The following is a 27,417-nucleotide window of genomic DNA, read 5'->3' on the forward strand; positions in this document are numbered from 1 at the left end:
CCTACCCCTTTCCCCGCTCATCCTCTTTCGGATGAGATGTTAAACCGAGGTCCTGACTCCCCGTGCTCACTTAAGATCCCATGACACCCATCGCAAGAGTAGGGGCGTTAGCCTTGGTGTCCTGGATGCATGCGCAGTGCTGAGGGAACACAGGATCAAAACAGGTTGATTTGTTCGTTTGTGGGCACCATTGGGAAAACAAGCTAGCCAGGGCAGTTAGTATGCGCTAACCTGGGTTGGACTAAACAGATACAGCTATGTGAGCTGCTTCTCTTTTTGGGAATATAATGGATGTCAGTTGATTGATAACTGCCCAGTTTCTGCCCATTGCTACACATCAAGAGGCAAGTTGAAGAAAAATCATGGCTGATTTACATCTTGACAATTTCAACAATTAACCTGGGTTCTTAACAAACAGGCCAAATCCTTTAAGATTGCCAAAAGTGCTTGCCGACATTGATGCATTATCTTTGCTGCTCAATTCCTTATTGGACGTCAGTGTTTGGATCTAGACTGTCACAGCCAACCCACATTAGATTTAAAAAAAAAATCAAAAAAAAATCTATGCATGCGAATCCTTAACAAACAGGAGTCTAGTGATGCAAGCTGGGAGGGAAGCAGGTGATCCTCTTCAAAAGACCTTTAAAGATCACTTCTACGGGTGAGGCTGCTCTGTCAGCTAGAAATACTCCAACAGCAACAACAACAAGGAGTGTTGCCTGATATATATAGTCATATTGTTTTTATGGAAACTTAACACACCTGCATTCTTGGCTTTATTTTTGCCTCAGTACCTCCAAGCACTCTGACGCCTTGCCAGCACTTTTTACTTTAATGGAGTATTACTTCAAACGTGGATCCGGTCGTGAGTGTTTTTCCACCCTTTCCAAATTTAGCTGGTGGTCTTCCAACAGCACTTTGATGGGATTGTTTGGTTTAGTTTATTCAGGTCTCTGTTTGGTATCTATAGGCCACCATACTGTCAACTTCTTAATCTACACTGTTTCAAGGGAAGTTAAAGTTTGATCGTTAAGTCGTAGATATCATGTCTGAAATGTTGTGGTGGGACCTACCACTCGTCTAACTATATAGTACCGCTATGCACATTCTCAGCTTTGACAGCAACAATGTGTGCTTGAAGAAAATAAATCAACCATAATTTCGATGGTGTATTCATAGTATAAGCACACACCACCTCTACCTCAACCCCTCCCGATGACAGATCTCTTGGGACCTCAGAGAGCGGTCATCTGGAAGGGATGGCGCTGTACCCATCAGGGACAGGATCTGAGGGGGGGGGGGGTGGGAGGGTTGGGGGGTCTGATCCCTGTCGCCACGCTGCAGTGAACCTCACGGTTGAGTGCACATTTGACACACCTTTCCAACCCCCAGCCCCCATCATGTTTTTAGTGTTATTACCTCACCTTCACCTAAAACAATGCATTCACAGAAGACGCTCTCTAGGACAAGGCGGTGCTGGTTCGTGGGGGTCCGCTTCGCAGTGGCCTGCATCGCTGCTGCACAACGCCCGACACTACTGCCAAGTCATGGCCCCTTTACGCAGAAACAGAACACATCAAAACCTCCTCTTCCTCTCTCAATCAGGGCTGGCATTACGGGCATTGTTTCCGTCCCCAGGGCCAGACTTCGTCAGCGTTCAGGCAGGAGAACAGAGCTGGGTACCCTCGGGGCTCACTTTAATAAGTTGCAGAAGAAGCAGTGAGCTTTAAGATATCGCCCCCCATCCCCCAAAGCCTCAGCTCTTGCGTCGGCGCTGCGTTCCTCATCATCACTCCCTCGGTGCCGCCGATGCACTCCAATCTTCCACTCATGTTTCCTCCCCCTCCCTCTCCCTCTCTCTCTCTCCCCCCGCCCTCCCCCTTCTCCACCACCTGCAGGATGCCTTTGAAGTGATGGCAGAGAGCTACGAGTTCAGCCAGTGCGATGGCCAATGCCTGGCCTTCAGGCGAGCCGCCTCCGTGCTGAAGAGTGTGCCCTGGCCGGTGGAGCGCCTGGGGGCCGCGACCCGCCTGCCCTGCTTGGGGGAGCACACCAGGGCGGTCATGGAGGTAGGGGGCTCTCCTGTCCCTCCCCACTCTCGGCTCTTTCAGCCATCACTCGCACGCAGCTAGCAGACACAGGCTGGCCGGCGGCCCGGACGGGTTAGCTATGTGATGCAACATGGGTTTTTTCTTATTCTTTTGATTATTATAGTATATAGTACACACACACACGCGGATATCAAGGACAGTGCATGGGGATGTGCACACACACATATACACACAGACACACACACACACACACACACACAAACATATACACACAGACACACAGACCGCACACACATACATTTCAGCACAAGGGGAAGGGCACACACAGATAAAACCCACAAACCCACACACATGAGTTGTCACAGAAACCCACCTCCCGTCTTCCCTGAGACCGTGTCGGAGAGGGTCACTTGGTAAGCATTCCCTCTGTCACCAGCCTTCTCAGGGCAGGAGTCATGGCTGGCTGTCAGGCAGAGGCATCAGGACATGTTTACTCAGAGAGGAGGCAGAGGTCCCCGAGGGAAGGATAGAGGCTAAAAGTTGAGCCTTATTCACTGACACTCAAAGATCCCCATCCACACGAACACACACGAACACGGAGCATATTTCAAAATGCAACGAATGCATCACAGCACGGACAGATTCATTACTCAGCAGAACCCCCCCCCCCCCTCCCCCCCCTCAGCCGGGAAAAGGGAAAACCAAACACATCCTTGTCTGCGTTTCTGTGTGGAGATGTGCACTGTGTTTTGCAGAGGCAGATCCCTTTTCATGAACAGAAAGCTACACAGGGCAGCAGAACGCCACCAAGTGAACAAAAACAACGGCTTGTGACGCACACCACTGCTGCACATGGGCGAGAATGTGTTTTGAAAGGAGTGCGCCGAGGGAGAACAAAGAGGAAGACGACGTAGGATACAAATGCCTGCCTCATGCAAAAGTTTCGGGAGCATTGAGGAAACATTGGGGCCTGAATAACTTATGTGTATTTGTGTGTGTCTTTGCATGAGTCTGCATGGGAACTTGCTTTGTGCCTACTATCCTCTCATGGTCATTTCCTGTGTGTATGTGTGTGTGTGTGTTGGGGGTTTGCCTCAAAGCTTAAGGGGTTCGTTAGAGCAGCGTTGGCGGCATTGCCAGGCCTCAAAGGTTCTTGTCAAACTATGTTGCACTCCAAGTATGACCAGGGAATGAATCCTTTGTCCCCGATAGCAGATAACACTTCACACACAGGCTGCAGAAATGCTCAGTCTCTCTCTCTCTCTCTCTCTCTCTCTCTCTCTCTCTCTCTCTCTCTCTCTCTCTCTCTCTCTCTCTCTCTCTCTCTCTCTCTCTCTCTCTCTCTCTCTCTCTCTCTCTCTCTCTCTCTCTCTCTCTCTCTCTCTCTCTCTCTCTCTCTCTCTCTCTCTCTCTCATTCATATTCATATTCATATATATATATATATTCGGGCACGCTGATAAACATTGGGGCGTTCTGGGTGAAATAGTGGCTTCTACTGCACGCTGCCAGGCAATACTAACCATATTACTGTGATGTTGTTTTATTGCTCAGTTCCCTCCTACTTGTTGTATACAGCTGCTGCAAAATGAACAGTTATAATGTGATCAACAAATAAGGCTGTGTGCTGCCGAGAGAAGAAGACAATTAAATTTGGAACCGAACCATTCCACAACAAACTTTATGGAAAGAAAAATTTCACCTTGGGGCTTTTTATGAATGTCATAAAACCTGTATTAATCCCAGGTTTCAGAACGACAAAGCCGTTAGTCTCAGGAAAGAGAAATAGGAATACAGATCAAACATGATATTCTCAAGGAAATGTTTGCTTTATTAGCACAGGGCTTATTGAAAGGTTACTGCAAACCACACTGCTTACGACAACGTTGTCTTCATTGTTCTTGTTTTACTTTGCGGTGTTACTGTTGTGTTATTATTTTTTTTTTCAGGAGATCCTTCAATGCGGCCGTTCATTTGAAGTGGAGAAGATACTTTGCAATGACAGATATCAAAGGCTGAAGGTATGTTGGTAAAAGAAAAATTGGGCTATGTTCAAATCGGTCCGCTTGTGCCCTCTATAGTTCACTTCTTAGGATGTCACCACTTTGAAGGGTTGTCCGACATTGTGAGTGTATAAATGTGGCTCCCTACAAAGTGCACTTTTCAGCACCGATAACGCAGCATAAAAATAAGGGTACACCTGATGCAAGCTTATTTCCCCCAGTGTATCCCATGATGCATAGCGGTTTTCAGTGTCATGGCATTCATCTATTAGAGATGGTCCGGCCCATATTAGTTATTTATGCAAATTATGTTGTTTATGCAACCAATACACGTGGCAGCCATTCTTCTCCGGACCGGGTCATAATTGTTTTATGAATTCCACATATTCTCTGGCTTAGTTGTTTCATAAGCAGTGGGCTACATAATGTTCAGTGTGCAGAGAATGGGGACTAAGGGAAGGAGTGAGTCACTTCCAAAATTTCCTAGGTGTTTCATTTTTCTTCTCTTCTCTGTTTGGTGCTTATTGAACCACTGGGGTCCCCATTATAACCGCTGTCAACACACAAAACGGGGCATGAAAGAGGTGTACCCTACTTGGCAGCTAAACAAACTTGACCGGAGAAGGTGTATACTTGTACGCAAACATTTTGCGAGCAGGGGATGTTGGCGATGTAAATGGCGAGCCGGTGAATTGAAGCCAGATTGTATAATGATGCCTCTCCCACATTTCTTTTCACTTGATCGATACTTTCCCTTTATCATAAACATTCAAACCGGCCCTGTTATTTGTTCTTGTGCTTGTAGTGAGCCATAACTATTCCATAAGCACCTTTCAATTGGAAAGGATATAGCTTGAGCCTACTCAAATCTTCAATCAAATCCCTCTCAATATTTAATCTGTGATGTATCCCCATCACATATCCCAACCCGAAGCCGGAGGACGGGCCGACTGAATGGCAGCTAACTGATTTACTTTGTGGAAAGTCTACATCAAATAGCTGTAAAAAATAGCAGAACAGAGTGCCATTAGATTTTTTTATTATATAACGTAATGCTGTGCACTTATCACCAAGCCTACGATTTCAGTTGTCAAATCGCTGCAGTGAACATGACCTGTCTCGTCTGTCACAGACACTGCATTTACCGCGGCCTAAGGTGCGCCCACAAGCACCTTCATTTATGTGGCAGATTTCTTTTTTTCGATGTACCATTGATCAACATTTAATTGATATGGCTCCAGCTTCATGTGGTACTTTGCATTGACCATTTATCGTTGGATTTGTTTGGGTAGACTGATCAATGTTCCCACATTTCCAGGTGGATTCTGATTCATAATCACTGTTACATGAAAATGACCTGTAGGTGTGTGACCGTATGGTTTTACTCCTCTTAATTTACCGCCCGCCATTTTTGGCTTTTCTACAACCAAACCCTTTTAGTATGGGCCCTATGCACTGCTTTATAATGAGACCCCTGTCATTTTACTGATTACCTTCACAAGTTATCAGAAGGTAACCACAGGCCGTCACCGGAAGGACTCTCTCTTCAGAGCGTGTCATCTTGTGTGCCTCTCTCTCCTGCCAGCTGTTCACCAGCGTGTTTGGGGTTGGGCCAAAGACAGCCGAGAAGTGGCACCGCGGGGGTCTGCGCACGCTCAATGACGCTCTGGAAGACCCCGGTGTTGAACTGAACAGCATGCAGAAAGCAGGTAAAGTGGAGCCATCGCTATTTCACCGCCTCTCGATGAAATGATGGGTTTCTGAAAGAAGTCAGGACTTCAGAGAGAGAGAGAGAGAGAGAGAGACGGAGACACAAAAAGGGCAATAGCTCAACTGTAGCATCAACCTTTTGAACGCGTTCATGTGGTCCGGTGGGAGAACCCTTATTGAAGGAGCTCGGTGAAGGAAGAACATTACAACCATTGTGGGCCGAAAGGGGACCAGCATTGAGATTACAGTCAGAAAGCAATAATAAACCAGAGTATTTGTTATAAAAATCGATGCTCTGTGGCTATGAAGGGCACAGCTCATTGTGGAACGGCACTAGCACTCGTTTTCATCAATCAGAAAGCAAAGGCTGCGTTCTTCCTTGAGATTTGTAGGTGCGGGAGGACTTCGTTTAAATCCGTGGCCTACTGGTTAAGGACCAGTAACTGGAGGGTGACCAGTTCAAATCCCGACCGGTACACAAAAAATACCGGCGGGGGGAGTAGTAGTGCAGAAACACCCCCCCCCCCCCCCCCCCCCCCCCAACGGGACAATAAAGGATAACTTAAATGTGAAACTGGAAATTATATAGGGTTATATAAGTATTGAATTGTCAGATAAATTTTGACACATAATAACATTAATATCCTTAAATTAATTAATTTGATGAAATAAGAATATTAAGGCTAGACAAAGACATCAAATATTATCAGAGAACGACATTCCCGAAATGTATTTGGAGCCCCAGCTCGCAATTCCCTTCAATAAAACTGTGCATGTTGAGCCTTTTTTTCCCCCGTTTTCCACTTATTTTTTATGCCAAACCCGTTCTGCCTGGACAATCCTTCACTGTGTGAAGCAAGGCATCAGATGGCAAATCAAAATGACTTGGGACAAGTTGACGGGCCCATTCGGCCCTCCCCTCCACCCGTAATGCATTATGCTGACAGACAGACAACTTAATCAAGTCTGTCAGTTTTGTTATCGTTGCTGGATAACAATGAGCAGCAACAAAATCTGATTTCAAAGTAAAGCGAAAAGGGAAACAATAAGCAAAATGCGTAAGCAAAAGATATTATTTTATTGGCAGTGGTTTCTACATTGTTGAAGATTGACAAACGATAGAATAAACAAAGGTTGGCCACAGTTAGTCGTCAGGACAACACTGAATACCATCCACAGTAAGACGCCCAACGGCCCTCGGACAACAAGCCGCTCAACAATCCCGTCTCCCCTTGACACCCCACTTCCTGCTCATAAATTATACGACTCCGACCTTGTCTCCTTCCACAATAACATAGCCTGGGGTTGCTCCGACACTGGAGCAGCAGACTTTTAATCTCGAGGCGCAGGGTTCATGTCCCTGCTCATCGACTCCCTATTTATAGGGGGCAGAATGCCGGTACAGTGCATAGCGGTTTGGTTCTTTGTCCTCCAGCGGACACATAGCTGTGAGGGGGCCTGCCACCAGGGAATCGGCCAACCCAATCAGAAAGCTTTAATAATATATGAATCATTAATTTACTATACAAGGCCCAGCACAATTTTCTCTTGGCCCATCCAAAGTCCAATCCCTGGCTTTTGCTTCCTGGGTCTGTGTTCGGATCCCGTCGTCCGCAGCCAACCCACAGGAATCCTGGCTCAATGGCTGCCCCACATCCACCTGCTCCCTGATGACGTCAGTGTATCTGACAGCGGTCCGCTCTTCCTCCCTAGGATTCCGGCACCATGGGGACATCTCCAGGGCTGTGAGCCGGGCCGAGGCCCTCGCCGTGGGGGAGATCCTCCACCAGGCGGCCCTGGGCATCTCCGCGCACGCCGTCCTGGTGCTGACGGGCGGCTTTCGTAGGTACGACCGCTCCTGGTTCTCCGGGTCCCGACTCGGGGACCAGGCTCCAAGTCCGGGTTCAGACGGACTAAAGGCTCGGACCATCTCTAGCTGCAAGATCTCGATTTAATTAGCTATTTTGTCATTTAAGAGAGATCTTGGTTTGTGTCTGTGTGTGTGTGTGTGTCTGTGTGTGTGTGTGTGTGAGTGATTATATTTAATGGCATTAAATCACTGGTGGATCTGAGGGTCATCAGGTAGGACTCAAGAGAGAAAGAGCTCCCATCATGCTCTGCGGTACTTACACTCTGTAAGTAGTGCTGCCCTGCTAGAAACACCGTTGATCATGTTTGCATTTGGTTCGAGGCTTATCTGGCTGTGTCCACATTTGCGGATGATTCGGGATTACATGGGGTAGATTTGCAATCCTTTTCCAACGCTCTGATTTCACAAGAGAACTCCCCCGGCTGTATGCAGACTATGCTGTGTTCTGCAGCGCGTTGCTGTAATCACTTTTACCCCCTGAGGGCTGTTCACGGGGGGGCTACGGTCTTTACATGGCGAGCGGTCCTACTGGCTCAGGCTATCTCTCACATCCCCCTTCCCCTTGTCGAGGCCCCTTTGAACTGCACTTGTCTTTTAATGTGCTTTCTGCCCCGTCAGTAGGCACAGAGCAGTCTGCATAGGGCTGGCTCTGGCCCTAGCTGCGGGCAGTGCCGTGCGGTCTGCTCAATAATTCAAAGGCAGTGGGCTGGGGAAAAGTAGTGCTAGCGTACGGCTCTGCAGTGCCGGCCCGTTCTAGAGCCAGCCCTGGTCTGGGGGCCCCACCCTGGTCACTGTGTGTATGTGTGTGTCTACCGGAAGCAAGGGGCAATTAATTTTCTCTTTCTTCTCTCTCCTCACGTCTTTCTCTGCTTAATTTTTCTCGGCAGATTTCAAAGTATCCAAAGAAGTGTGTTTCGGTTATTTTGGAGCACTTAGTGGGAGGGTTTGTTTTATGTGGCGTGACAGTACCAGCTGTCTTAACCCAGAGCGTTTTTATTTTGTGCCGTGACGATGTGTAGGCGACAATAAAGGAAACAAACCAAAGACAAAAACCAACCAAACCAACCCTATCGTTACAGTAATTGGTTTGCATTGAAATCAGAAGTCCTGAACATTGTTAGAGGTGGTCATTGTCCACAGGTTGTCATTGTTTGCACTGGGCTGCACTTGTTTTGCAAAACCAGAGTCATCAGGACCACTGAGGACAAATAATAGCCTGATTTACACTGTCCAAACAGCTGTCATCAAAGAGAAATTACATCTTATTCTTCCTACGCACTGCAACTCTGTAAGTGGAAGGAGGGTGAGATTAACAGTGGAAAGAAAGTAGAGTGAGTTTGAATAAAGACAGTTTTTATTTTGTTCATATTTGATGACACCCCCAAATAGATACACCATCGCCACCAAAAGTAATATCTGAAACACAATGTAACTGGCTTGTACTTTGTCAGAAAAATGCCACATACATCCCATAGTTGAAAGCACTTGGTAGGCTACTAGGTCATATGTGAAGCTTATTCATGTTAGTATTAATATAAATTACAAGAGAGGGCAGGATAATATAGTGGCTATGATCCCAACAGAAAGCTACTGGGTTTGATACCCAATGACTGCAGTTTAACCTTTAGGATTCTGTGACCAAGCAGCCTATCCCCCTCCACTTGGATGAAAGTGTCTGATAAGCAGCAGTACATTGTGAATATTGACCGTGTCTCAATGGGAGTGGATTATACTGAGACCATAGAGGCAGGTGGTGGACTGATCTGTCAATAGGTCTATATTCCATGCATCGGATAGGAAACGGATCAGACACAATCGCTGGGAATGTATACCACATATGCAAAGCAAAAGTTATAAAAATGGCCAAACACAGCGACTTATCTTTGCGATAAATCCCCATAAGCAATATCAGATATCAATTTAAACAAGATGGATGTCATGCCGTGCTTTTATGTTTTGAGGTTCCATCGGAATATGAGACTTATCAGCAGTCTCGGCTCAGTGAGGGAAAAGAACAGCCTCGCCATCTGCCTTTACTGCACACTGTGCTCTTTTTTTACTTCTACTTGGGGCTAAGATCACAAGCAATTATACGTTTCTATAAAAAAAAAAAAAATGCTTTAAGATGCAACTCTTCCTACACTTACTTAAGTAGCTGCCTTGCTGTTATGCTACATGACAACAGATGAGATAAAGATGGCCGCCACAATCCAAAAGTCACGTGATCGAATCAACAGTATCTTATGTCAGTGTAATGATGCCCTGAGCCCACATTAAAGGAAAAAATCCTCCAGCATCATTCAAGGGAGAGACGACAGCTGGAATGGATGTAAATATCAACTCCTCAAGAGGGGGATTTGGCAAACGAGATTGAAAAAAGTGATTAGTGCATCACGGCTAGTTAACACCGGCAGGGAGGGAGGGGAGCGCTATAAATTGTTATGGGCCAGGAGCCAGCTGCGGAGCCGTGCGCGAGAGGGCCCCGAGAGGCGGGCCTAATGTCTTCAACGTCAGGGAGACGGAGCCCACGTAGTACCTGGATGCTACGACGTGTGTGTTGAGAGAACCTTGGATGCCGTCGAGCAACCGCACGCACGCACGCACGCATGCGCACACACACACACACACACACACACACACACACACACACACACACACACACACACACACACACACACACACACACACACACACACACACACACACACACACACACACACACACACACACACACACACACACACACACGAGAGAGAGAGTGAGAGGGTAATGGATGTGTTGTGAGTCCGTAATTAACTTTTTGTATTATTGAAAAATGCCCAATTTACATAATTGAAAATGGAGCTAGAAACTTTACCTAGTCCACTGCTCAGAGAAACAGTTATGAGTCCAATGAAGATGCCTGGCTTCGCTAATTTATCTTAATTATATATATTTAGAAAGAGCTGTACTCATAGTGAAGTTCAGCTTTCCTAGCCATGATTTCTGGTGTAACCCGAGACATTTAGTATTCTAATCCATTGTCTATCGTCCAGGGAGAGAGAGAGAGAGAAAGAGAGAACAGTTCATCTCCCTCGTCTCTAATTTGCTTATTTCAATGTCTCAAAAAAACGATCGGAACATATTAACGCAGTCGATGAAGTGCATCCTGCTGGCCCCGGCTAAGTAAAATTGTCTACCTTGGAAAGAAAACGGGAGATGGCAACGGAATGAGAGCCAGGGGGATACAGGGGGAGATAGACTGATCTTCCTCTTCTAAGAACCTCTTTAAGATGCAGGTGACACGTCCCAAAGTGGTTTGCCTGCAGGGGAGGATTGTAAAAAGATATGAGGCTGAACATACCTTCCCTGTCACCATGGATCGCAATTGCGGCGCCAGTAAAGATTCATGTCTCTTTTTTTGTGTCTTATCGAGGCCTTATATCACAAAAAAATGTTGGCTGGCTAAAAGGCTGTTGACACCACGCTGCAAATCTCCAATTTCCGATCCCGGCCTCATGGCTTTGCTCCTTATCAATTCCCATTTGTCACAATTATCTACAAAAAAAAACTGTGAACCAGGGCATTCTCTCATTGTATAGGCCTACATCAAAAAGAGAGATGTTTATGTCTCTTGAAAGAGATGTAACCCACACATCCCCAACGCCTTTATGTACCACACTATAAGGCGTTATGATCTGTGCTTGAACAACCCTAGAATGTAGTTCTGAGGAAGTGCCTCCTACAGAGCCATTATTTATTCACTCCATCCTCTTCTTAAATGAGCGAATATCCTTGCATATTTTAGGGCTCCTTCATGGCAAAGTTTAATAATAAATCGTTTTCCCTCATGCAATAGAGGTGCATTGTTAGCTACATTAGCATCAGGTGGAGTGAAAAGGGGCAATGTAGCGCTAGGTCCCAGAAACATTGGCATTTATTGGATCACTTGCCATGAGTGCATACATTTCCCAGACAGTGGTGGCCCTAGCAGAAATTGAAGTCCAAATATTGTCACCGTCAAATGCCATGCGCTGACAATTCAGACACACTTTCTTTTAATGTTCGTTAAATAACGTGTTTACAACTTTTACTGTGAGAAATCAACCCGGGGTCGAAAGTTTTAGCATTTCCAACTGGCCACACGCCTCCACATGGCTGAAGCTAATGCTGACGCACAATGCTCAATAAATTTGTTGTGTGAGAGCGTAGCTTACGTCGTTAGTGAGAGAGAGGCGGAAAATACAATAATTGTGCTGTAGAGAAGGTGTGTGACATGCTGACTGCCCCTTTTCCCACTGTCTGCGATTCATTTAGAGAGAGCATCTGCAGTAACTCCTAGACCCACTAATGCCCTCGCTCAATCTGTTTAATCTCTGCTTCCTTAAATTGGCTTTAGAAAGCTGCAGTCTACATCACCGCAAAGTCGCACACACACACACACAGACACACACACAAACACACACGCGCACACATGCACACACACACACACTGACACTGATAGACACTTCAATACAATCTCGGGGCTTTAAGAGCTGATTGGAGGGAAACTATTTTCATGCTGATGATCTTCTGCTTTGATTTTGCTATTCACGGCACACATTCACGCAGTGCACTCCAGTGCACTTTTGCTAGCGCAGCAAAGCCTTTTTTCCCCAACAAGAGGAGCTGCATGAGCCCTCAGAAAAGGATCTCCGAAACGCTGCGTTGCCATTTACGAGTGTTGGGAGATTCTGGAAAGAAAGTAGCACATTTAGCCGATGGGCAGCTGAGGTACCTGGTTTTCAAATAGGCCAAAATGTCTGGGGCTATAGATCGTCCCAGAGGTTAGCATAGAAGGACAACGTCTGTCAACAAGTGTGAAAAATGACCCCAGAAACCTGCAACCATGAATTGAGTTGCCCAAATGACACTTACCCTAACCCTTGGTTCATTAAAGATTAGAGAGAGAAAAACATATTAATATCGAACCACATGCAGTTTAAATCTCAGCCAATCCTGCAGAATCACCTGGCAAGAATAAAATTGGCAGCAGGCACTGGGCTGTTCAATGCCTGATGGACACACTTTGTTTTAATGTTAGGGTTAGTTTCATTCCATTTCATGTAACTGCCTTGTCAGGCACTAAACAGCTGTTTGGTTATACCTGCTTAACCTGTGAATTAGCCACGGAGAGCCATGCAATTTCCCCACAAACCAGCAATGGTCTGCCCTCCTGGCTCCCCTCATTTAATTTGGTGCTGGTTGCTCACCTTTTTGGCATTTATGGTGTATTTGTGTATCAGAGACTTGTGAGCGTTGGTTCAATTGTAAGCTTACACTGTGCGTGTTCAATAAAGAACTCAAATCGTCCAATAAAATTAGTCGAGCCTAAAATGTAATCCACCTTTTATGTCCTTGAAGCCATGTGTAGAGTAATATTACATTTTTTGACACTCCTTCTATAAATATGGAGGAGAGCCACTGAGGATGATATTCAAAGTTATTATAAAGATGGTAATACGGAGAAGCACTGTAGAGGAGACATGGAAGAAACCAATACGATTCAGCCATTCGGTGAATCAATAAGCATTCCTTCGACTGATGTGGAATCCCCCATAATAACACGTAATGTGAGTGTGTGTGTGTGTGTGTGTGTGTGTGTGTGTGTGTGTGTGTGTGTGTGTGTGTCTGTCTATGTGCGTCAACATGCAATAACTAGTACCTAATGGGCTGGCAGAAGAGCTGGCAGCTGTCCTGCTGTGTGTGCAACAGGATTATCCTGATCTGGTTTGAGTCCGGCCGCTGTGTTCCCCCCCCCCCCAGGCAGTGTTACAGCCACCACAGCTGACTGCGGGCCTGCGTCAGCATGGCCATGATCCCCCTTTCATGTGGGCAGGATCGGGGCTCGAGGGGTATTCACTCGCCCTCCACACAAGTGGTGTATCGTGGTGTGTCTGCCTCCCCGACGGGGGGGGGGGGGGGGACGGGGGGGGGGGGGGGGGGGGGGGGGGCGCTGTGGGAGTCGGTACGTCTGAGATACCAAACCACACGTCTGAAGGACAGCTTAGACGCATATGCATTGGATTGAACGTGTGGTCGTCGTAAAACATTATGTCACTCCACCACACTGGTTGCTGATATCCCCAACATGAGGTGTGAATGTATAGCAAATCAGGCGGATATGGTGGACAATGTATTCATTAAAACAATATGAACCCAATCTTATTAGTCATATATTACTCAAGAGGTGAGAGAAAATGAGATCCGGAAAATTCCGTTGCTCCCACGTTCAGAGGAAATTGTTTTTAGCGTGGCAATTATGACGTCCAAGCTTCAGATGTATTTTCTTCCTTTCTTTGTCTCTTATGAATGTGTAGATCATAGTTCATAATAACTATTCATCAAACGCATCTGTGTGGGTATATAGGCATCAGGGGTATTCAACAGCTCAACTCATTCAATTCAATTACATTTTATTTGTATAGCCCTTAATCACCATTACAGTCTCAAAGGGATTAACAGGCCAAATATTTACGACACCCCAATTACCCAAAAACTCCCTTGAATTAGCAAGGAAGAAATGTTGGTTTTGCACCTCGAGACCGCGCGAGGCCGCACCACCGCACCCTTTCATCCTAACTGACGGATACGTCACTCTAACAGAGCTATCTTATCTATGAGAAAGGCGGAACAAGAGCAACCGGAGTCCATGCTGACCGTGGTTGATGCAGACGGAGCTCCAAAGAGGAAACAGCGAATACAATACAGAGTATGCAGAACAGGTCGGAGATATAAATACCGGTAAATAGATACAAAACGAGATAGCAGGTCGACGCTAAGCGTCCTGCGAACCAAACCAAACAAACCAAGCCGGCTACGCGGAAGTTGCGTCAGCGGCGTCACACAGTGGCCTGGGGTCAACCTGCGGAGAGGTTATCTGTGTACACATTGTGTTTGCTTAACTTGGTAATGACTTGATAATGACTTTGCTTATAGCCTCCTCACCACCTGCACCACCCCCTCCCTGCCTGCCGTACTGCAGCGTGGCTGCGGCTCCATATGGACACAGTTTATCACATGGATCCAAGTGGAAAATGATGATTCTCCTAGAATGCTTTAAACACACCGGCAGCTGCTGTAAAAATTGAGTCTTTAGGCTTAACAACTTAAGACAAATTGTTTGAATTATAGCGGGGGAATAAAAAGCTGTAACGCTGACCGCGGCATGCTGCGTGCCATAACAGCACCTTCTGCCAGCCCCCCTCTCGCCCCCATCAGTTGTTGCATCTAAAATAAGTATATATATTTATTTAGACATCTCTTTCAAAAAGCTGTGTTAAAGGAAAGCTAAACCCTTAAACAACTACCAGTTGAGTAAAAGTGAGTGTAAGTGGGTTATTTAGTCTACGAAGGATTGCGGGCCACGCATTTCGACTTAAATGCGTCTGTGTTGATGTCTGTTTGTTGTTGTCCAGGGGGAAGGAGTTTGGTCATGACGTGGACTTCCTGCTCAGCACACCGGAGCAGGGCAAGGAGGAGACCCTGCTGCTCAGCCTGGTGGACAGCCTGAGACGCCAGGTAAGGAGTCACTGGGACACAGTTTGGTATCACTGAGTGTCCCCGCCTAGGCAGAAAATAGGGCAGCTGTGGCGACAAAAATAGCATGTGGTTCATTCGATGGTTTATCCGAGTTTGGACTTCTGAGAGGGAAGAAGTATTATGCGATGTGTGCGTGTGTACACCCATCACATAAAGTCTCCTCAGAAATCAAGCTGTGAATGTGATGCGTTCCATCAGAATTCAACGCTCCCCACCTCAGAGGAACCCCTGAAGGGTGACCTCGTTCCCAGGGGTTCTCGTTTTACGCTGTAACGCCTGAGATTGGGTGCTTCGACCGAGTGTGGCGACAGGTTATCTTCGCACCTTCCTTCTGGAAATGATACGCCTAAAGTGCAGGACAAAGAAGTATAAAATAAGCTTTGTTTTAGCAGCCATCACTCAGGTGAACTAGTCGTAGTAGGATATCGAAGCTAATCCGTTTTAAATTATCTGCATGAGTGGATTTATTGATGTCGGGATCTGGAGTGCTTTTAGTATCTACTACTGTGTTGTTTGGATGCATATGTATACCGAATAAACAAACTGCACCTGACCTGAGCTGGGAGAGGGCGGGACTTCCGAGCATGCTGTGGAGGAAGCGACAGGTGTTCAGTTACATGGGTTGAGGGGCGGGAGGTCGAGATAAGCTGCGCCATCCGATAGAGAGGCGACCTTTTCCGTTTCCGATGTTGCGTTGCCAAATTCAGTGTAAAAATAACGAGTGTATTCTCTTTCTCTTGGTTGTTTCGATTTTCTTCGTTGTCTTCTCTCAGCTTATTGAAGTCGGAACCCCGTTGATGAGGGTTGCTCCGGCATGTTAGTTCTCAATAATGCTCACTCAGTTATTCACAATTCTGTTCTACGATTGTCATAGTGAAACAACATAAATATCCTCAGCACCCAGGAGACCGGATTCAAGGCAGGTGTCTCCAAGAGACGATTAGACGTTCAAAACTAAAGCTGATACGAAGTTTCAGTGTCTCATAGAGCCAGCTGAACTGCCTATGCAGCTCCCCCAGAGAGCCCGTTGGACAGCAGCTCGCGCCCGTGAGGGCCCTTTGTTTTCACACCGCACCAGCGAGGGCTCCTTCTGCCACGTGCTCCGGAGCCCCTCTCCGGCCCCGAGAGGGGCAGACAGGTTGGGCTTGTCACAGAATATCAAAGCCGTATTATTTTCCATTTTTTGGAATCGGCACCACAGCCCTTTACAAAGAAAAGCCATTCTTCTTCAGGAGTGGCTCACTTTCACACTTTAAAAAACAAATAGCAGAGACCAGAGGAGCTGGGAGAGGATGCTGGACCGAAAATGGATTCTGTGATGGAAAATCTGCGGCGAAAAAAAGACAGAAAAGACCCAGAGGGAGAGTGGGAAGGTTGTGAGGCGGGGAGGAAATGATGAGAGAATGGCTGTGAAGAGCTGAGTGACCGAGATGGAGCGAACGCAGGGCGCGCTTTCCGCCTTCATCGCGTAATGATGTAATTTTTTCGAAATTAATGATGCAATTATTGGCCATTTCTTTTCAAGGGGATTATTGAACACTGTTTGTCACCGCTGTGAGGCTGGTGGCGCCGCACTCCAGAGTTGTATGAACAAAATGTGCTCCAAACGTGAACCAAATATTTAATTTGAGGGCATGTAGACACACTGTTTCTTGCTCTCATGCCTCGAACAGCTGTGTAACGGAAAATACTAGCTAATTTTAGGAATACAAATTTATTTAGCATTTAGACAGCTCATTATGAGAAACATACTTTGTAGTCGCCTTAAATAGAAGGAGTTAAAGCTAAAAGCTGGAGAGAATAATTTGTTGTCTCGTCAGGTCGTGAGGAACTTCTGTTCAGTTTCATTGTTTACAACCAGGCATATCAATTGTGCCATTTTCACAATTTATATGCTAATCGACTGAAAAAATGACAGCATGTGTAGGAACAGCACGTCTTGTAAGTCCTCTTTAACTCTCCTCTTTAAACTCCTTCTACCGGTCAAATGCACCAGCAGAATCCTTTTCGGTCTGGTAAAGCCTCCCTTCATGTCCTGGTCCCTCTCTAATTCACATTATTTATTGTTATAGTTATGTTTTACTTATATTCGGATAAGGCTGAACAGAACCAACAGTGTCTGTTAATGTCTGTTTAATATGTAATTTTATTGCATAGCTTTGTTGAAAGCTCACTTCTGATGTGGTCAATTACGGCATTCAGAGGTTATTTCTGAATAGCAGACCGCTGCTATGAATAACAGGCCATTGCAATGGACGCTGTAATTTTAGTTTTTTATCTTGGGGTTTTCTTTGGGTCCTGCGTCACCCTGTCAGTTTTAAATTGTGATAATGAGCAAGTTGCTGTACTTGATTCCTTACATATTGCTTTCAGATGATATATTATGATGTAATTTAATTCAATATTATATTATTTGGACCTGTCAATGACCTCCCAAGGGCAGTGTGGATGATATGAAAAAATAATAACATTAGGAGAATCACATTTATTTGTAGCTTTTAATTATTATTTTTTTACCAATTCCATGACTAAATTACATTTAACCATGAGTGAAGATTCACAAAGAGTCAAGATTTATTTTCTTATTCTAAATATTCTTCTTATCATCCCCATTATTCTCATTGATATACTGAAGCTGGTCACGTTTCGGCCTAAGCCACCTCATACAAGCCTAAGCCAGACCGGCGTGCTGTTGTTGACATTGCCGACAGCGCGTGTGAACAACTTCCTAAGCTGTCCTTCTTGACACCACTTGGCACAAGGACGTGGTGTGTAGGGCGGCCAGGGGGAGCTGCTGCTCCCCAGGGGAAGGCCCAGAGTGGGGCTAGACGCAGAGGAAAGAGTGGTCCAGAGAACCACAGTGTACCCACTTTGTCATCAGACAAAGACGGGTTTAAAAATACGTCTCTCTCTATCCACCCTCCCCATGCTTCCAAGGATACACTCACACACACACACGCATGCGCACACACGCACAGACACATGCACGTACATGCACACCCACACACGCACGCACAGGCACACGCACACGCACAAGAACAAGCACACACATGCACAAGAACAAGCACCCACGCACCCATTTACGCACACGCAAACTCTTACACAAACATACTTACACTCACATGCTCACATCCACACACATGTTTGTCCCTTCAGGGGACCTTCCGGTTCCTTATTACCTAACTTGTAATTGCGGATCCTTTTGCCTGTTCTATTGGTCGGAGGAGGAAATGGCCGTGGAACATCCACTGTCTGCCCACTTAGAACACTGGTTCTAAGTGGGCAACATTGTCCAGCAATAGGGAGCGCATTTCAAAGCTCTACTTAAGCAGCCTGAGCCCATTCACATTAAGTGCCTTCAACGTATCCTGAGAGTGACCTAGCAACACTGTGTCGTGCACTTAATGGTCCTACAGAAGTCCAACTCCAGGGGGATATAGGGGATGATCCCGCAACTTCAGCTGAGATATCTCTGCCGTTTCATCAGAATGCCAGATAATCATCGGCCCGGGAACATCCTGCACGGCCAACTTAAACTAGGCCGTCGTTCTGCAGGCGATCTGTAAGAGAGGCTTATAGACCATCTAGAGACGACACTGCGGAGGTGTAGGACCAATCCATCTTCGCTGGAGCTCTCTGCTGGGCTCCGCCCCCACGCGGCGCCAACTCTGCCACCGAGGAGTGCAAATGCAGAGGACAAGAGAACAGAACACCAGCCGGCTAAAAGACAGGGACGAAATAGGCCCTGCCCCATGCCCTGTCTGTTGCAGACGTGGTGCATCACGTATTTGGTTTAACAGTCAGCAAAGGACCCACAAGCAGTAGTGGAAGTTATCGCACACAGTGTTTCCAGTCCACTGTGTGTGAGGTCATTGTGTATGTTTAGTCTAGTGTGTGTGTCCAACGAGTGTGAGGCCATCGTATGGGTCCACTGTGTGTGACCTCTGTGTGTGAGTCCAATGTGTGTGTGTATATCGTGTGTGTCCACTCTGTGTGAGTCCAATGTGTGTGTGTCCACTGTGTGTGAGTACAATGTGTGTCCACTGTGGGTGTGACCACTTTATTTGGTCCACTGTGTGTGTCCAACTGTGTGTGTCCCCTTTGTGTGTGTCCACTGTGTGTGTGTGTCCCCTGTTGGATTGTGTCCACTGTCTGTGTGTGTGTCCATTGTTTGTGTGTTCCCTGTGTGTGTGTGTGTGTGTCCCCTGTGTGTGTGTGTATGTGTGTGCGTCCCCTGTGTGTGAGTGTCCACTCTCTATGTGTGTGTCCACTGTGTGTGTGTGTGTGTGTGTGTGTGTGTGTCCTCCGGAGTGTAATGAGGATGTGGATGACGATGATGACATTTAACACATTTCTTTGTGATCAGCATCAAGGAGGAGACATCATCACCTTAAACTCACCTCATTAGCGGTTCGCAGCAAAAGTGTAAACCAGGCTGTCTGCTACCACCCCCCCCCCCCCCCCCCCCCCCCCCCCCCAAACTCCCACTACAGCTCTGCTCCAGCCCGGCGGGGCCCACTGCAGTAGTGCGGAGTACTGGATAATGGATAACTGTAGCGTCGGCGATGGATGGGATTAGAACTGGGCCGGGATGGGTGATACCATGGGGAGAGGGGGGGGGAGGGGCTTGAGGGAGGGTGATTAAGTAGCGGTGGCAAAGGTGGGCTCTTAAGCCGTATGACCTTGTCATCTGCAACCGAGCCTCTGGGGTTGGGTGTGTGTGTGTGCGTGTGTGTGTGTGTGTGTGTGTTTGTGTGTGTGTGTGTGTGTGTGGGGGGTAGAGTATGGGAGTGCGGGCGGGTGTTTTGTGGGGATGTCTTAACTTGAAATATAATATTGTGGAGTGCACACACACACACACACACACACACACACACACTCACACCATCAGCACCCTATCCACCCTATCCACCACCCGAGGGGAGGTGAAACGTACATTTATCTGGCAATGTCCTTGCGCCGTTGGGTTCATCTTTTAGTATGTCCCTTCTCCGCCTCTTCCTCCTCTTCCTGCTTGCTGAGGGGTGTAACTTGGCGGGGGGTTTGGGGGGGGGGGGGGGGGGGGGGGGGTAACAGGATGCAAGGTCAGCCAGCAGCTCCGGACCCGATAAGCTTCAAGGTCCTCGCCTCCCTCCGATGGCAGCCGGGTGGGGGGCGGGGCTTCAGGCTGTCCTCCTTCTATCATCCCTCTCTGCCTCCGAGTCCCATGTATGAACACAGCTCATCACTTTCCGTGGGCGCACTAGAAATGTCGTCGGGTTCAGGAGCTCGGTTGCCCTGGTTGCACAGAGCCAAGGCCCACAGGGCCGGGGAGGGATGTGAGAGGTGACACATCAGTGATTCTGCGGAAGTGCGATTATTATTTTAGAATCACAGTAACATTTTGCTGCTCAATGCTAATGGTTACTTTTTCCTGTTGACACGAAAGGCGAAAGGCGATGCTCTGGCTCTGCATGTTGTACACACACACACACAGCACACACTCACAAGCTGTCCTCTCTCTCGGTCTCTCTCTCTCTCTCTCTCTCTCTCTCTCTCTCTCTCTCTCTCTCTCTCTCTCTCCCCCTCTCTCTCTATAAACTTGCTGCGCCTCCATATTAGCGATGCCATCACTTTATTCAGGCTGAATCAACGTCAGCGAGTGGGGTTCCAACACGCCCCACTAATACATACTAATCTGTGACTTGGCGGCAGGCGCTAGATGTGTTCTCTGTGTCAGAGGGGAACATGTCATTAGATCGCTGACTGCACGGCACTTAATGTTCCCCGGGGCGGGCCGTGCTGCTGACCCTTTCAAAACAAGATAATTATGCAGAAGAATATTTAGTAAAAAACAAACATAGATACCCTGAGCTCTGATACCTGGCATCACCGTTCCCGACACAGCGTTGAATCTCGTGATTCAGTTGTTTTTCTTCTTCTCTATTTTTTTTATACACTCAAAAGCAAAAAAAGCTTTGGGGAAAACAAATTATCGTCTCTTTGGTAATTCCCTGTGTAAACAGTTCTGGTGGAATGAGCTTACCTCTCAGAGTGCGGCTGACATTACCTGCTGCGTGGGAGTTGATTAAAGACCGCTGGCAGGCTAAACAACCCTCAGGCGCTGCTCAAACGCACAAAAACTTCACGGCTTCCCTGTTTTTGGGTGTGTGTTTCACTTGTTTTTGCCGTTTTTGATTTTTGCAAGAGCTATGTTGGAAAGCAGCAGGGACAGACGTCAGAAGAGAGGATGACAGGAAGTTCAATTGACTGACAAGGCCGCTAATCTCCTTTCGTTGGATTCGCACGCGGTTTGGTTTCAATGGCGTTCATGCCCCCTTATGCACTGCGTGACAGACACGCTCACAAGTCATTAGTTGCTTGTATTTGCTCTTAAGGCATCTGGATGGAATCATCTTGGGAAACAGAACAGCCTGTGATGAGTGTCTCCACGCATAAGCTCGCCCCCATGTATGAGATCGGATTGCAGACATCCTCTCTGCACTTTGGCTCGCTCGTGGGTCTGAAGGAGTGGAGTGTGTGTGTGTGGGGGGGGATTTCAGACGACTCTCGCTCTGTCGCTCTTTAGGCTCATTATCAAAGTAGAGTGTCGCTGCCTTTCGCCTCGCCCTTGCTGAACATTTGGATTCAGGATCTTTCACCCAGTCTCCCTCTCTCTGTAGTTTGAAGGTGTGATGTGTAATCGGGTGCGTGTTCCCCTTTTTGCCATCAGGGTGAGCGGGGGGCGGTCGATTTGACACAGGGGGGTGAGGGGGGGGTTCTTATCTCGCCCGCTGTGCGACCCCTCAGAAGACTGTTGATGAGCGAAACATACATGGAGGAGGCGGGGGATGGGACTTCACACGCGCCGCTCAAAAGAAGCTCAGCTGTCGGTTAATGAGTACACCGCTATCAGCAGGAACCCAGGCCCTCCTCTTTCTCCCGGAAAGGAGGCGGGAAGCAGAGAGCGAGGTGTTTGACGCGTTGCCATTAACCCCGGTGATCTGCCGGGATGGGAAGAGAGGGCGGCCCTGGTTTGGGGCACTTTGCTCCGGCCTATTACTGCTGCTCGAGCCGAGAGAGGCTGATCCATTGGCCGCCTGGGAATTCCAGGGACCCCCGAAACTTCCATTGGCTGGCCGGATAAATGGAGGATTTGTAAGGTGAAGCATTATGGTGCTCCATGGTCCAGGTTAAATTATAATCAGAGCCGCCTGGGTCCAGAGCCAATCGATCCCTAGCTATCGCTCTTTCGTTTCTTTCCTCACTTGCTCTACATTGGTTATTCACACAATCTAACTCACCTCTCTAAGACTCCCATAGACACATCCTATATAATTCAGTCCCCTAAATACGCGTTTAATGTCCCTGACGGAGAGATTGCAACAAGCTACACAGTAGAGCTGTTTTACATGGGAGAAACTCAGCTTTCGCCTGTGAACAGCCCGACAGACTTGCAGGGGAACCCACCAACAGAACAGTTAAACCAGAACTCAGAGCTCTAAAGTACAGTCTTGGCAGTGATTCACATGACTGCCCATCACTGACTTTGTTGTCTGATTGTTTGCGATGATATACTCCCAAACAATGATCCACGATAAACATTCTTATCTTACCAGCAGCAAGGCAACACAACCTGTCATGTGGACGCTCGAACCTGTGGCTGATTGACGGTCTGCTCTCTGTTGACCCCTACAGGGCATTCTACTGTACTGCGACCACCAGCCCTCCACCTTTGACATCAATAATCTGCCCGGTGTCAGCTTCGAGGCCATGGACCACTTTGCCAAGAGCTTCCTCATCCTGCGGCTGGAGGACCGCCTGGTGGAGGGGGGTGTCCAGCGGCCGGAGGGGCAGCACGACGGCCGGAGCTGGAGGGCAGTTAGGGTGGATGTGGTGGCTCCGCCCATGGAGCGCTACGCCTTCGCTCTGCTCGGCTGGACAGGATCTAGGGTGAGAACCGCTGTGATTGGATCCATAAGACTGGATACTTTCAGTTGGATTGTTTACAACAAGCACTAGGGTGGAGGAGATTTGGGACTTTTTCCAGGGGAAAATAGATTGCTATCTCCACTTTAAGATGTGCCGAAATAACACTTTTTACTTTCTCCATCCAGCAACTCATCCTTAGTGTTAGAGTCTGTTGATTGTGTCTATTGAGTCCCTTTTTCGGGGGGGAGATTGTGTTGTAAGCACAATATTTCGATTCATCTGATCACATTTATAGCAGACTGACCTTGCAGTATAATTTGGAGTAGACATGTATTTGGAGGTATCTTTTGAAAGTGGTGCTAAAAGGTTTTTGATATCTGAGACAACTAAAAACAAGGTCCTCTCATGTTCACCATTAAAGAAAAAAATCATACGTTTATCCAATTCACAGATGCAAAAAAAAGTTAAATCTGGTATTTCCTCCGGTTGCTATTTCCTTTCAGTGCCTTTGAAACGTAGACAGGAAAAATTGCATCTAATTTCACATTATCGATTGCTTTGGTCCACAGCAATTTGAGAGAGACTTGAGGAGGTTTGCCCGAAAGGAGAAGAGAATGCTGCTGGACAACCATGGCCTGTGGGACAAGACCAAGGTACCCCGCACTCCTCCTCCACGTCCACTTCCAAACAGAGGGTGCTTCACATACTTTTATAATCCCATTGATGGGATTATAAAAGAATCCCATCAATGTTGTAACCTCACCACTCTTGGAATACTTAACTAAAAGAGTAAGAAGAGTAGCAAAACATGTTGTGCTGACAGTGGGAAGCCATCCTACTGAGAACCATGCAGAGGTTCAACCAAAGACCATTTCAAAATCCCAACCAATCACGCGTCAGCTTTGTGATGGCCCAAAGGAGCCCTACGCAAATACTGACAAGTGGACGGCTGGACTTAAAAACACATGCGCAGGAGCCGTAAGATATTGATCCATGTAAATCACGGGGAGAAACAACAAAGGCAGCAGGAGCAGTGAGTGTTCTCTGGCCTTTCACGGGGCTACCGCTGCATTATTCGAAACCGTGTGTTTCTCCAGAGTCGGCCCATCGCCGGGGATTTGCCCAATGTGTAGCCTGCAGAAAGTGTGCTTGTGAATCTGGATGTGGAATTATCCAGCGGTTTTCAACCTTGAAGGCAATAGAGGGGATTAGCTTTGACTGTTTGACTGGACCAGTGGGGAGGCGTGAGAAATGATCTGAAAACGGTCCGTGAAATATGTATTTTCTTTTGTGGGTGTGCAGGAACCCGATAGCAGGAAAGCACGATTTTTAATTATAGCCTTATTGCTACAAGGTAGGCGTTTATGTGCTAATTAAGTGTCCTCCACATCGTGCGCTCACAGACACACACACTCAAACAGGCGTGCACGCGCGTATGCACGCACACACATAAACATCAGGTAAATAAGAAGGAAAGGCCTCCAACAGTTATTGTATCACGACACCGGCTGGCTTGGAAAAGAGTGAGACGAATTGCATTGCAACGCAGGGTGCATTGATACATTTGCCAAATAAATATATTGCATCACAGTCTTAACCAAACAATTCAATAATAAAAGGATTGTAAATAAATTAACGGCAAATCCATTTGATTTAATAACCAATTAACTCTCTGCTCACCCACACAGTCAGACTTAATTTGATTATATTTAGTGACACCTGGCCTTTGTTTGAGTAAGGAACTTAATTGTGAAGTCCAAAACTCAAGGACTGACATTAATAGTTTGTGTGCGTGCGTGTGTGTGTGTGTGTGTGTGTGTGTGTGTGTGTGTGTGTGTAGGTGTGTGTGTGTTTGCGTCTATGTATGTGTGTGTGTCTGTTTGTATTTTAATTGCTCTGCCGTATTACAAGCGTTGTCAGTCGAACCGCCGTGCTTTCCGGTTCTGACATTTCCGTTAAAGAACTGTCACAACTGTCGCTTTTTGACACATGGGTTTTCTTAACGCCACTGACTGATCTGTCCTGACATGCGAGAATCCATTCTGACACAACGTTTGACACAGAGTCTGAGGCAAAGTTAGCGGCGCGAATTTCGGGAATATCTGAAGAAGCGTGTGACATCGCGGTAAGCTTGGGACGAGAAAGACTGCTGGTTAGCAACCCTTTTAGCGTTCAGAGGTTTTTCAGCTTCTTTGATGTGGATTTTGAATTGATGCTGAAACATTAGCCGTACAGGTCTCTGAAACGAACTGGCTCCTTGTGCAGCAACATCAACTCCCCTCGCTGCATGCCTTTGTCCTTCTGTAAAAAGCCAAGACTACAGAAATCTTCAGAAAGAGTGCGGCTCCCCCTGTACACCCGGTTTCATCAATCCAGCAAGAGGTAGAAAAACAGTTCACATATCCATCAAAGCCGAAAACAACTTTTGAGGGAGCATCACTCTGGCTGACGGTTGACAGACTCTACCTGGGTTGAATATTTACCCCGACTCCCCGTTCCCTCTACTGTTTCCTGGAACTCACTGCTTCTGATTTCCATACTGGAGGGCGGGGAATGAGATGGGGGGGGGGGGTGGGGGGGGGGGGGGGAGGGACACGACGTTTCTGAAGCAGAACAAGACACGATCCCGGCAGCGATGGATGGCAGGTTGGGGTGTGGAAGGCCGAGAAGGCGGTAGTGTTATGGGGTGGGGTGGGGGGGTACGCAGGGACTCTGTCACCACACCCTTACTCAGTCTGAGATCTCCCCAGGGATGGGGGTCGGAGCGTTGGGATCACAGGCCAGCGTCTCCCTGACAGATATTATACACGGGCGGCTGCATCAGATGGTGTTTATTCATGAATACAAGAAGGGCAGTGGGCAGGCTTTTGCTGACCGAGCAGCCGTCCAGGGAGTGTACCGGTTAGTTCGCACACGGGCGCACTTCGACCAAAACACAAAATGGCACACAACACACCCAGCGTGCCTTCAAACATGCAAAAGCAATTTTCTGTTAACCGTGTGTGTGTTTGACTGTTTATGTGTGTGCGTGGGTGTGTGTGTGTGTCTGTGTGGGTGTGTATGTGGCTCTTTGTATGCGTATGTATGTGTGCGTGCGTGTGTGTGTGTGTTCGACTGTGTGTGTGAGTGTGAGAGTGTGGGTGTTTGTGTGTGAAATGGAGGGAGGCTTCCACTGGGACAGCTCATATTAAATCATGGTGATGTGAGTCCATGGGTATGGTTTAGTTTGGCTGTGAAAACGATTTGCCGTTCAACAAACCAATTATACACATCTGAACAATGATTCAAACACACACACACACACACACACACACACAAACCCACACAAACACACACACACACTCCCGCGCGCGTCCACGCTCGTCACAGAAAAGTAATGCCAGAGAAGTGACAGTCCCGGTCGGCCCCCTCTTTCCCCGTTAGTTTCAAGGTTGTCAGGGAGCTTAACGGCGGCCCATTGCGACGGAATCGCTCAGCGGCCAGATCCGTTTCCTCATCCGCTGGTCCACATCGCTGGCGTAATTAACTGTAATGAAGATCAATTAACTGGCCCGGGGTCTGTGCTGCTGCTGCTGCTGCTGCTGCTGCTGCTGCTGCCTCCGCAAAGTGCTGGCTCTTCACCTGCATTTAGCTCACCGCTCTCTGCTTTGGGCAGGCGCCGTACAGAACCAGCTCAGAACCGAGCTCTCCCCTCCCCCTTCTTCCGCCCTAGCCCTGTTAATTGGTGGGTGGCGGCGTCGTGACACATTCGTCTTTCCATTCGTTCACTCTAATTGCTCCGTCACGTCGGAAGACGGATGGTAGAGGAGAGAGGGAGGGAAGGGGCGGGGGGCGGGGGGGGGGGGGGGCGAGACGCGGTGAGACGAGGGCCATTTCGTGGACTTGAAGGCACGGCGTTTGGGCCTTTTAAAGCTCCCACCCCCCATGACAGACACAAGCCGGTCGTATTATGAAATGCTTGAAAAAAGATCAGAGGGGGGCTGCGGTCCAAGCTATTAAAGATCCTGTTCCTCCCAATTAACTGCGGCTCAGGGGAGTGGATCCTCGCGTTACGGTGGAGGGGGGGGGGGGGGGGGGGGGGATGCGGGGTTGAGGGGGGGGGCCTTATGGCACGCAGAACAAAGGCCGATGCGCTGCTGTCAGGTTTACGCCGGGACGCGTGCCAGCTTCGCACCTGACAGCTCAACTTCCTGGGAAGTAATATAAAGAAGGAGAAGGAAAAAACCAAACGCTGGCTGACTCGTAACTCCTGTTGTAGTCAGTTACTCCATGGATCAATATCCCCACTCTGCGCCTTCACTCGCACACTCGCT

The 27,417-nt window shown here is 47.6% G+C and overlaps 1 protein-coding gene across 4 annotated transcripts in view; it reads left to right on the top strand.

The window, feature by feature from the left end:
- Positions 1-27,417, top strand: part of dntt (deoxynucleotidyltransferase, terminal) — an 87,986-nt gene that overhangs the window by 43,879 nt on the left and 16,690 nt on the right. For all 4 annotated transcript variants that reach the window (XM_060072826.1, XM_060072825.1, XM_060072827.1 and 1 more), the window contains 7 exons: positions 1,899-2,069; positions 4,000-4,071; positions 5,639-5,762; positions 7,477-7,609; positions 15,070-15,172; positions 22,871-23,125; positions 23,674-23,757. In XM_060072826.1, the coding sequence (XP_059928809.1) occupies positions 1,899-2,069; positions 4,000-4,071; positions 5,639-5,762; positions 7,477-7,609; positions 15,070-15,172; positions 22,871-23,125; positions 23,674-23,757 (942 nt within the window). The remainder of the gene's footprint in view (positions 1-1,898; positions 2,070-3,999; positions 4,072-5,638; positions 5,763-7,476; positions 7,610-15,069; positions 15,173-22,870; positions 23,126-23,673; positions 23,758-27,417) is intronic.

Source organism: Gadus macrocephalus, chromosome 15 (assembly GCF_031168955.1).
Source record: "Gadus macrocephalus chromosome 15, ASM3116895v1".
NCBI lineage: Eukaryota > Metazoa > Chordata > Actinopteri > Gadiformes > Gadidae > Gadus > Gadus macrocephalus.